This window comes from Poecilia mexicana, unplaced genomic scaffold (genome assembly GCF_051168715.1).
Source record: "Poecilia mexicana isolate PSO_F unplaced genomic scaffold, ASM5116871v1 scaffold_2, whole genome shotgun sequence".
NCBI classification, from domain to species: Eukaryota; Metazoa; Chordata; class Actinopteri; order Cyprinodontiformes; family Poeciliidae; genus Poecilia; species Poecilia mexicana.
The window spans coordinates 41,694,990-41,707,344 of record NW_028263371.1 but is presented as its reverse complement, the minus strand read 5'-3'; the positions used below and the strand labels follow the sequence as shown (position 1 = coordinate 41,707,344).

General features: G+C 38.7%; 1 protein-coding gene across 2 annotated transcripts in view; it reads left to right on the top strand.

The window, feature by feature from the left end:
- The first annotated feature begins 2,056 nt into the window (after window positions 1–2,056).
- Window positions 2,057–12,355, top strand: part of LOC106911800 (electrogenic aspartate/glutamate antiporter SLC25A12, mitochondrial-like) — a 23,531-nt gene continuing 13,232 nt past the window's right edge. The window contains exons 1-8 of one of the 2 annotated variants that reach the window (XM_088000904.1): window positions 2,057–2,304; window positions 2,805–2,858; window positions 5,488–5,630; window positions 6,946–7,061; window positions 7,904–8,043; window positions 9,709–9,855; window positions 9,934–10,072; window positions 10,973–11,066. In XM_088000904.1, coding sequence (XP_087857030.1) covers window positions 2,293–2,304; window positions 2,805–2,858; window positions 5,488–5,630; window positions 6,946–7,061; window positions 7,904–8,043; window positions 9,709–9,855; window positions 9,934–10,072; window positions 10,973–11,066 — 845 coding nt within the window. In that variant the 5' untranslated portion in view covers window positions 2,057–2,292. Of the gene's footprint in view, window positions 2,305–2,681; window positions 2,712–2,804; window positions 2,859–5,487; window positions 5,631–6,945; window positions 7,062–7,903; window positions 8,044–9,708; window positions 9,856–9,933; window positions 10,073–10,972; window positions 11,067–12,355 lie in introns of those variants that run through there. The other variant, XM_088000899.1, reaches the window with a different exon arrangement.

Sequence of the window (12,355 nt, the reverse complement as noted above, 5' to 3'; positions counted from 1 at the left end):
AATTATGGAATCACTCACAACAAGATGCACCTGGATAACTGATGAGAAGCATGACTCAAAAGAAAGAGCTCCAGGCTGAGACATTAGGAAGAATTATATAACTCAACAATGATAGTTGACCCATAGTTAGCTGTATTGACAATATATTATTCAGCAATTACAGTTTTGAGGGCTGTAGTTCAAATTTAGCCTGTTTAGCCTAAAATATTTAGGCAAATAGAATTTAAAGCAATATAAATAAAGCTACTACTAAAGTAATATTTTGGAAATATTCGAGCATCGTTAAATATCATTTTTAATAACAAAAATAGAAAACATTCATCACTTTCTTTTATTCAGTTGTGCGAAAAAAACTATCAAAACTTTAATTATTTTTAACATTTTAACCCTTTAAATGCCAGTTTAAGTAATTGAATTATGGCTTATAATAATAATAATAATAATAATAATAATAATAATAATAATAATAATAATAATAATAATAATAATAATAATAATCTAACAAAAAGTTAATGGTAACCGCATCCCTCGTAACCCTAACAGGACAAGGGTGTAAGAAAATGGATGGATGAAAGTTAAGGGTAGAGGGTTTGGGCGTTAGTGGTGATTAGCAACACAACTGCTCTCGTTGAATTAGTATTTTTATAAGACCCAATTCTCCCAATTAATGGCTAATAATGTCCCAATTACATCTCTTTAAACCATATTCTTTTTTATCTTACATGTTAGAATTTTGATTTGAGTTAGTAGGTAATACATTAAGTTTTTTTTACTGCAGTCAATCTGATTCAACATATTTATTGTTGTGGGCATCACATTTTAGTACTTTATTCAGCTTGTGCTTTTGTCCAAGACTCTAATTACCACTCTATATATCTGCATGGTGAAAATGATCTCCAAGATCTACACAGCCTGACTCCACTGAGTTAAGGAAACACAGTTTTCTTTTATAGCTGTCTTTAGCTTTTGTACATTGCTTTTTCTGATGTCTTTCATCCTCCTCATAGTATTTCATTCACTCTCTATGGGGTTTAGATCAACACAGTGCTTTCTCTGGGCAATCCAACACAGTGTAAGCATGGCCATTAAAGAAGGTATTGGTACTTTTGGCAGTATGATGAGGTACTAACTCCTGCTAAAAACAAAAAGCTTGTTAGCAGCATGCTGTACTTCCTGGCAGATGATGGTGTTGACTTTGGGCTTTATTAAACACAGTAGATCTAGACAAGCAAATGTCCTCAAATCATAAATTACTATAGAACAAATAGAAGACAATGTCAGGCAGACAGGATGAACAGGAAAGCGAGGTTCATTCTTTGGGCTCCTTGGTTTTCTCTCCTTAGTTCACGTTGTAAGACGTCCACAATGTCAATTTGGGTGCAAGAATGACCAAATAACTAGATAATACAAGAACAAAAAGAAAACAAAAAATTGACAATGAAAGTCATACACAGGGCTGTCAGGAAAACAGGAACTATCTGCACCACAGTGCACAAGGGAAGACAGGAGCAAAAATAAAACAGGAACAAACTGAGACTACAAAATTTAAGCAATCAAAGACGGTGCAGAACAAAATCATAAAAATACAAAGCGGAGACCTAAGGATCATGACACAACCAAATTATTCAATCTATTTGCTGCATCTTTTGCTCCCCTTAGAGTGGGAGGAAATTTTTCTACATTTTTTTCCTTCCACTAAACTTTCCACACATGTGCGTGGACACAGCAGTCTCAGAACAGCCTGGTCGGTTAACAATAATATTTTGTGGCTGACTCTCTAGTGAAGAGTGTTACTGAATTGAAATTAAAATGAATAGAAATATGGCGTAGTGTGAATGTTATATCAGTGTTTTACTTTGAATTATATTACTGTAGCAAAATCTATTATCTTTACTTTCATTTAATATCTTCAAAAGGTTTTTTTTACAGTGTAACGGAAGAATATGCTTGCCCTTGACCGGTTTTATTCCACAGGACTTCAGTCACCTTTACTAAATCCAGCCATGTGACTGTTTAGTTTGTTTCTTGTATCCTGACTAGTGTTTATGGGCTACAGGCAGCAGGAGTGTCATCTTCCCACCAGAGCAGATCAGGAACAAGCTGCAGCACCTCAGCTGCAGTAGTTTCTCCCATCACAACACCGGCCTGGCCGCAGAGAGAGGGGACAATACTTGGATAAATTTAGCTCAGGGTCCCAGACATCCACATTGCTGCTGACATGTCCGCGTGCTGTCATCCCGAACCCCAGCGCGTGCGCTAGTACAGTCCACTGCAGCTGACGTCACATCCAGCATGGCCGTCAAGGTGACTCCGTCAATATTTCTTTATCAGAAATGTGTTTAAAAATGCGGTAAAAGCGGCCGCGGGCTTTGCGCTTTGGGGTGCGGAGGACGTCTAATCTGCGCGGAAGTGTTGGGGTTAGAGCTTCAACGCAGCGGGGTCCCCTCCTCCCTTTTATTGTATTATTGCTCTGCCTCCTAACATATAGGCGCATCTCCCTGGCCTCAAAGAGACAACTGTTATTTCTGTGCTCTGTTGCTTTTGTGCATGTGAGAGATTTGTTTCAAAGCTGTTAAAAAGACGCTGGAACTAGTTATTTTTGCTCGAGTCCTGTGATCGATCCTGCTGAGCTGCCTGCGTTGAGAAAAAAAAAAAATCAAAGCTGAAAAGTGACAAACTGAAGTCCAGTTTTGTTGATGACAGAGATTTCTGTGCGAATCTTAATTTTCAGATTTTCAGACAACATTATGTTCTTCTGAGAACTTTTTTTTTTTTCATGGAGATTTCAAACTTGTGTGTTACAGGTGCAAGCCACAAGAAGAGCTGACCCTAATGAGTTGAAGACTATTTTTCTGAAGGTAGGTTACAATTTTTGTGTCTCACAAAAAGCACAGATGAATAGAAAAACACTTTGCATGCATGGTTTGTTACTTTATCTGTCAGTTCTGCTTTTGCAGTGCCTGGTGTAACTCCATCAAAGGTTATATAAAAGGTTTTGATTAGCGTCGGATCAGCAGTAATCTATAATTACTGTGTACATTTTGAAATTTAAGCTTTTTACAGAATTTTGTTTCATCCTCTTTTAAAAGCCTTGAATAAAACTCACATTCCTGTCTAGTGGAAGTTTTTGATATGGACGATGTGGCTCTTTTCCCAGGGTAAAATAGCCCTGGGGGCACCATAACTAAGTTTTCTACCACTTATTTGCATTTCCCCATGTTAGGACGAAAAGTGCCCCTCAGAGTTGTTCACAGTGTAAAAACTTTAAATGGTTGCTGGCTAAAGTTGCTATCTGATTTATAGTTTTTGAGTGTGTCATTCAGAAAAGGGCTATTTAACTTATTTTGTATATATAAAGAATTAGAGCTGCACTTAATAATCTGGGTTGGTCAAACTTGAAACAGATATTCTCTAAAGTAAAGCATTTATTCTATTTGTGAAAACACAAAAACCCACTTCACTGTCTTTTTTTATGGCATTAGTACCACCTTAGATTTGTTGTAGCACAGAAGGAGGAGCCTGTCAAGCAAGTAGTGCTACTGCTGTTGTCACAAACCTGTAAATTCGTTTACTGTAGCTATGCATGATGTTTGGAGTAAAAACATGTTCCTGAAAGACAGGAGGCTAGAGTTGCTATCAGTTTCTCATCGGGTCATTTTCTAAAGGGCTATTTTATGGATTTTTGAGGGATACGGGCTGCATTTTTTTCACTTCTAGTACAACAACTACAATGCTCTGTCTGGTCAAACCTTTAACTCAGTTATTCTAAATGACACAAAGATTATTTTAAACACTGTTTGGGATTTACAAAACAAGTCATTTCAAAGGCCATTCAATGACATCAGATGTTGTTGGTGTGCAGAGCTAAGGGGCTTTCCCAGGGTTGAATTTAGCCAAGAACTTCCACTGTTCTTCGTCTTGTCTTTAGCTTTCCTTACCCTCTGAGAGCGTCTTGTTTGGAGTGTAAACGTGTCCCTGAAAGAAGTGACTCAGTTTGAAATGCCGGTCTCCTCGTATTGCCCTCAACATCCCTTCACTCAGCTGTAACAGCGCTGTTTAATTTCAATGCATATTCAGGTGGAAGGGTTAATTATTCACTCTGACTGCCTGTATAATTTGATTAAGAACTACTTGAGGCCTACTGCGAGGGTGAATAGATACACAATTGTGACGGAGAAGCACAGCAATGGGTTGCTTGAAATTAATATTTTCCGTCTAAAATGTTAATTCAGCAGAGCACGTTGAATTGTAGCTGTGAAAACACTTATGGTTGGAGGGGTCTCCTCCCACGCCCTTGCTTTCTCTCTTTGAGTTTGGCTCAGGCCCATGAGCATGGCCTTTCTGCTGCCGGTTCATGCTCCCCTTCTGCTTCCAGAGCTATCTTGGTGCCAAACATGAAACCCTACCCAGTCTCTATAAATGACTGTTCATCTTGAAGCCCTGACACTAAGATCAGGTTTTACTTCAGTCATGCAGAGTAGCATATTTTCAAAGCTTAAAGGTTGATGCTTTTATTTATGTTGCATCCATCTAAAGCACATTATGGAAAAGCAGAGATTATATATCACTATAAATGCTTTAGAAGGACCTAAATTATGTTTTTAATATTTAATAATTTGTGCTATAAGGATGATATGTTTAGATAAAATGGTATTTTTAAAATTGTGTCTTTTTGTTTGAAAATTGTTGCAATATGAATGATTTAAAGACTAATCATTTGTTTTCAATAACATCTAACAAAATAAACTCACATCTGTTGGATAGCCTTTGGTTATGAAGAGCAGGATTTAACAGACTATAAAGTTTTAAAAAATGTGCTAAAAAAAGCCAGCTTCAATGCTCCATGTGCATTTGGGTTGGTGACATCACAAGAGGTATAAGAGTAGAATCGATCTTAAAGATTATGGTACCACTGTGTAGAATACAGATTACTCCTGCAAAATGTGAATGTGGCTGAAAACATGCAAATAAATAGGAAAAACAAGACAAAGACAATTTAAATCTAAATTAGTTGCCTTTTACCTTTTGTGATGTCACCAGAGGCATGTGGGATTTGAAGCTTGTTTTTGGGAGTGTTGCTTTTAATTGTGAACAAACAAATAGAATCCAACAACAACACTTATAAAACTTATGTCTTGAAATATTTTTTTTGATGGGGTTTTTTACAGAGCAGCCTGGCAAGTAGCTTTAAGAGAGAACGCTGATGTGAAAGAATGTGAACAGTTCGGTTCTACGTGTCATTATAGCCCAAAGCACAGCATTGTATAGATTTTAAATGCGCTGTAGCTGGAATGAACTGAGATTCCTTTGTTCTTGTAAAACACAAAACCATATTGTGACACAGAAAAGGGATCCCTATAGAGAGGGAAGAGCTCCTCATCTTTCTGTGCGCACAATGGAGTTTCTACCTTACAATTTCTCTGTCTAAAACGACATGTCAATCCACGCTTACCGCTGTTTACAGCTCTGTACATGTGTCCTCTGCAGTATGCCAGCGTGGTGGAGGATGGGGAGCATTACATGACCCCCGGAGACTTTGTGCAGAATTACTTGGGTCTGCACACGCAGCCGCAACACAACCCCAAAACTGTGGAGCTGATAGCCGGAGTGGCCGACACCACCAAGGACGGGTGAGTAGAGATCTTGTCTTAGACTGAAATGTTTCAAAACACGCTCCTTATTATTAACATTAAATGTTTTTTTTTTTTTTCTTCTACACTTTTCATCCACACACACGTTTGAGAAGTGTTTCAGTTTTCATTTTGTGCTCCAAAACTATTGTTTTCTTTATCAAACTTGCTATCGGCAGAGATCTGTGAAAATTCAAACTAAAGCTGCGAAGCACCGATCAGTGTTTCCTGGTTTCAGTCTCTAGTTAAATTCCTGTTTTGATTCAAAAAGAAAATTTTACCCATTTGTCAGTGTTTGTTCTGTCTGCCTGTTTCCTGCATTGCCTGTTCTCCATTACTTGATTGTTCCATTGTCTTTCTATTGCTCTGCTTTCAGTTGTCATTTCATCCATCCCACGGCCCAAGTTCCCATCTCCTGTTTCTTTGTAGCATCCATTGTGTCATGTCTGACTATGCTTTATTTAGAAGGTTTTTTTTTTATCTCGGCTGTCTTGATCTGTTCCACATATTTTTCTTTTCAATTAAATTTTTGTTTATCTTAGGCAAAGCTCATTTTTGTTTTTTAATTCTGCATTCAGAGCCTTTCATCTACCCGATAGTTTGAGCAGAAGCTGCCTCCTGCTTCAACACTGATTATTGTAAATTCATATTCTCTGTATATTTTGTCTTCAGTGTTCTCTCAAAGTCGAATTTAAACATCTGTTGTCTTATCTCTCGCCCTTCGACAGGTCTAAATATTTAAATTAAGTTGGTTTCATATTTCAGATTTAAATGATAGTGACCTTGAGTTTCAAAGTAAATCATTTGCTTTTCACTTGATCTGTGTCTTCCTTTGTTTTAGATTTTAATAATAACGTTTTCACATATTTACAGCAGAAGATATTCCCCTTGTAAAAAAAAGACAGTGGCTGATCATTTCTCTAAATATTTGACTTTTATTATTCTGTTTTAATCCCTCAAGTTAATTTTTTTCTACATAGAAAAGATATGTGTTGTGAGTGAGACTAAATGTGTCCTACTGTCCAAGTTAATATAAATATAACTTTAATGCATCAAATTGGAAGAAATGATGCCAACAAAATCTAAAATGCACTAATTGGAACTACCCTGAAGTTTTTTGTTTTAACTGGTGTTAAAACTACCTTAATGCTAAGCTTATCTAATGGCTTCATGCCCTTAATGCCAATAGCTTGTTTGATCTTATTAGGTTTATTTAGTTGATTATTCAAGCTGGCATGGCTGCAAATTTGTAATTTTACTGAAAAAAATCTGCTCTTTTCATTGAGATTACATCTTTTCTTTCTCATCCAAACAGACTGATCTCTTTCCAGGAGTTTCTGGCCTTTGAATCGGTTCTGTGTGCCCCTGATGCCCTCTTCATAGTGGCCTTTCAGTTGTTTGACAAGACTGGCACAGGAAACATCTCTTTTGGTACGTACATGGTATGAAACATGCTGAGAACAGCAAGACACTTTTTAGCTCTTAATTTTCTATGTTCTCCAAGAGTTAAATAAGCGCTTTGTAGAGCTTCAGAGCAGGACAGGTGAGAGTATCGATCGGTGTTTCGACACAACAACGAAATATGTTTTTCAAAAGAATAAAAAAAAAAACATAAGAAATTCATCCCATCTCTAAATGTTTTCGCCTGCCCTACCTTGTCTTTTCTTTTTTTTCCTTCCTTCCTTATTTTCTTTGGTGTGCTTCCTTCCATCCTTGCATCCTTCTTTTTATCCTTACTTCTTTTCTTCTATCCTACCTTCTGGTTTTCCCTTTTGCCTCGTTTCTTTTCATCTTACCTTTACCTTTTCTTCCCTGCCATTCTTATCTAGCAGTGAGGGTTACACGATACGGCACAAGAAGTGTGTCATCAAAGGTCACAAGACTCCTTCTTGCCTCTTCTGTTTGACCTTTTGTAAGGACATAGTTTGCATGTTTCAGCTGAAGTTGACATGGCTGACTCGACTGGCTTGTGAAAGGACCATACAGCCTAAAAGTGTCTCTATTTTTTGAATCAACCGAGTTGTGAGAAGGTTGTTTTAAGCCTCTGCTCTCTACACCTACTCACTAACTCGACTCTGTGACTACATCCACTGCCAGATCAGAGGTGTTAGAGCACTACATTGACTTCAGCAACCAAAGGCCTTCTAGGGAAGTCTCAGGCATTTATTTAAAGCATTTATGAGATAAAGACAATTGAATGGTGTGATAATACAACTGGATGCTGGATGTTTGACCCTGTGCTGTTTTATAACCACTTCTTAACACTTTTCCAGAGAATGTCAGAGACATCTTCAGCCAGACGACAGTCCATCACCACATCCCCTTCAACTGGGACTGCGAGTTCATCCGGCTGCACTTCGGCCACGAGAGGAACAAGAATCTCAGCTACGCAGAGTTCACTCAGTTTCTGCAGGTAAATATTTCGTGTCAAGAGTTTTACCAACCATGTATACATCAGGACTCCCAGGATTTATCTGCAGTGTCACTGCAGAGACTAATGTCTGGGTTTCTCACCCACAAGATGGCCACAAAATATAAGCCTTCATAATTTTTAACATCTGACATTTTGAGAAGTTTTGCTAAAACATACCTTTGAGTTAGAGCTACACAATTTGTTAAATCACAGTCAGTGTCACCTTATCAGGAATTACAAGTTAGCAATGACAGAGGATTGCTTCGATGTGATATTTTTTCTGATTTTATATATCTCCAGTCTTCTCTCTGCATATTGAAAATATGCAGTTGAAACCTGATGTTGAGTAAAAAGACCAATGCACTTTTTTTTTCTTACTATCTGAAATTGAAAATAATCGAACTTCTCTTGTTTTAGTTTAATTAGAATGACCGAAACGATTTTTGTTTGCTAAATGCCACAACGATGAGCTCTAGAACATGTCAAATGTTGATTTAACTCCCGCTTACATGAGACATGGAGGTCACTGCTTGACACTGTGAAAATGTAGTAACGTGATGAAGATGGAGACAGAAAATAATGCTTTAGAATAAAAGCGACATAGATGACTACAGCCTTGCACATGACCTCACCTCCTTAGGTTTACCAGCGTTGAGTAATGTGCCTGTAAAGAATCCAAAGCTTGTTCTTTTGTGGGACTTGACCTGAATCTGAGTGATGGTTTTGCGGTGGGCAAACGGCATCGGTGTATGTGCGGAGGAACCTGGTCCGGGATTGAGGGCTGTGGTCTCAGGAAGAAGCTGGGTGGGCTTCTTCTCTGCTTCACTGCGGGATCCCTCACAGCTCTCTATGGTTTATTATAACTGACTCTAGTTTCCCACAACTGCACAAATGATCCTCTTGTGTACAGGACGTCATACACTGATGTCATTATTGTTGTCTCCTGTCATGGCCAGGAATAGTCAGTTAGCGATGCAATAAATCTAAGTAATTACAAGTGTGTCTATGTAGCTGTTGTTCAGAGCTGCAGCGCTGCCACAATGTGCATTTGACTGAAACTGCAGCACTGGTGAGTATTAGCTTTGTCAGCTGACGAAAACTCATCACGTGCTTTCAACAAGAGACAGAAGAAAAGCAGTGGAAGAAGAACTCAATTTGAGAGCCAATCCAACAATTAGCCAAGTGTTTCAGTGACGGTGCTCCGCTCTCCTCTGGTTCTAGGCAATGAGCTCCGACAGCAGGGTTCAGGTTCCCCAGCATCCTCTCCTGATTGCATGGTTGTCATATTAAATCATGTCTCTTCAAACACACATCTGCCAGCCACTGGGCAGCCGTTCAGCTCTCAGACCAGGCTTCTCAGGGTTCTGAACTTCATAAGTCTCTGGAGAGAGACAATAGCCCATGTGACACTTTAGCATCTGACGGCTTCTATATCTGTGGAGATGAAAGAGAGAAAGCAAAGTATCCATCCATCCATGCTCACTCAGTAAGCAAGAATCTGCCATCAATTCGTAGCAAACGTTTCGTGCTTTACAATTTATCCAAAAAGATTTCACAGTTCTGGAAATTTGGCCCGAGAAAAGCACTCGCTTTGGAGTTTATTGCACTAGATATTAGCAGTGATTCGGTTCATCTTTTGCCGTTTGCATCCACCTGTTTTTGCAGGAGCTGCAGCTGGAGCACGCTCGCCAGGCGTTCGCACAGAAGGACAAGAAGAAAAGTGGCACCATCACTGCCTTGGACTTCAGCGACATCATGTCCACCATCAGGCACCACATGCTGACTCCTTTCGTAGAAGAAAACTTGGTTTCAGTGAGTCGTACTACGCACGGGTGACGCTATTTAAAATAAAAATCCTGCTACTCTGACTTGAGCTGACTGTTTGTTCAGGCTGCAGGAGGCAGCACCTCCCACATGGTGAGCTTCTCCTACTTCACTGCCTTCAACGCCCTCCTCAACAGCATGGAGCTGATCCGCAAGATTTACAGCACCCTCGCCGGCTCGCACAAAGAAACCCTCGTCACGAAAGGTGCTTCTAATCACCTCCTGAAATTCGGCAATCTCCTGAATTTGACGTGTGCTATGACACCTGGCTGTTCGATCCTATGTTTAACTTTCTCGACAGAGTGGTGTGAGTGAACACACAGGGAACATTAACTGTAGCACTAAATTACACAGGTAAATGAATGTTTTTAATGTGGTAATCCGATGACCCCTCCTCTACATGAGTAGCTGATCCTGTCAGTCACATCTGCTCCCAACTGTGTTGTCCATTGAGACCCAAACATCAGACTTCTCTCTCTCTCTCCATAGTTTTTCCTCCATTTAGAGAAGACTTTGCAAATTTACTATTTGCAAATAGTAGCAACATTTCGTCCAGGCTTAGACAAACACTCACTTTTCATTTTTTCTGTCATGCAAGGCATGTCCACGCAATTCTCTATGTCCAGCCAGCTTGCAGGTTGCATCTGTAGAGCTGACGGAAAGGTCTTTTTCAGGAGAAGCGAATAACTAACTCTTTTCCTTTCCTCAACAACTACCATTAGGTTTCCTTTTAGAAAGACCACCCGATGGCCACTTTGTTACCTAGCAGGCAGCAGCAAAGAACTAAATTTGAAGCTCAAATAATAGAGCGATGCTTAGAGAGTGGATGTTCATGCGGCGAGTACTTTCAGAGAAGGAACTTGAGCACATGAAAAGTAGTTTAAAGGTTTATACTTTCCATTGCATGCCTTTTCATCAGCAAACACATAAACCAAGATAACGACCTAAACACACAAAGATCAGTATTTGCAAATACTATTGTAATTAAAGCCTACTGTAGAAAATACCTTTTTTTAAAATTATTATTATTATTATTTCCACCTCTTGGCCTCTAGCTTGGCTTTTTGATGACTTCCTTTTTTCCTTCCTTTTCTTTGAACCGCAGAAGAGTTTGTTCACGCTGCGAATAAGTTTGGTCAAATCACTCCTATGGAGATAGACATCCTGTTCCAGCTCGTCGGCCTCCACTCTCACTCTGGGTAAGATGCTACATCACCAGCATGCAACAGTGTTGATTCGAAGCAAACCAATGTTTTCTATTAATTAATTTGTCTACAAAAGTAGAACAACCCAAGGAGTAGAGTTTGCTTCTATCAGGGTAGGTGCAGCTACAGTCCAGTAGCTGACTTCCAGCCGTGTATCATTTACCAATTTGAATATTTGATAGCCAAGCAACCAAGGAAACTACCCGTGCGTATTTAGAAAGTAATTCTGCTCACTTTATGCTAGAATTAATATCTTATGTTTTATTTGTAACTGATGGTCTGTGAAATGGTTTTGTGTCACACAAAAAGCTCATCACAGTGGATTAAAATGAAACAAGCTCGCTTAAGACCTCCCGGCTGCAAAACCCAATGATGCTATTGGTTACAGACCTATTTTCTAAATGTGTAAATGTTCCAGTGATCGCAGTTTGGGACATAACCTGGAGGTGGACAGAACATAATCTGACCTCAGACTACCAGGTTCTTCTTAAATAAAGAATCCAGAGTTATTTAAAAAAAAATTACTGATACATTTTTCTGTAAAAAGATGCATATTGCTCTAAATCCAAACGCCCTCTATGTATGCTCACTACACAAGACTCCACTGCTGAAGAAAACGCAAGCTGGAACACATTTAAAGTTTCTGACTGAACCTTTAGGCTAGCCATAGAGGATATAGTCGAATGAAGACAAAAGGTAAAGCTCTTTGTATGTTTTTGCACTTTTTTGACCTTGTCTATAAAGAGCAGAACAGCATAAAGTTATTTTCTACACAACAATCCCTTAAACTAACACTATATTAAGCAGGCGTTTTATTACATTTTTTGTGTTAGTTTGTTAAAAGGAAGAGCAGGATTAATTGATGCTTTTGTGTTTCAAATAAAAATGGTTAAACTGTTACATGTATTTGGGTTTTTTTTTTGTATAAATATGGTGATTCTTAAAACTTCAGTTTTTTTTCCTGGAGCAACTTCAAATTTACTTTTTGCTTTTTTTTAAATTCTTGCTTAAATAGAATAAACATGTTACAGATCTTGTTTATTGGCTGTAAAGATGAAGTTGATGCCCATTTAGCTTAGTAACAGTGGCTCCACTGGCTTATTTTTACAAGACAAACATAAAACATGGATGCAGACTTTATGATGCGTCAGCCCAGTGGGGAACATTTCTGTCTCAGATATTCTGCAGCGAAACACTTTCATTTACCTGCCGCGCCTCGGGCGTTTATCCAGCTTTGTTTGTGTGTTGTCTATGCGAGTTTGAATTAAAGATGCAATAACTTG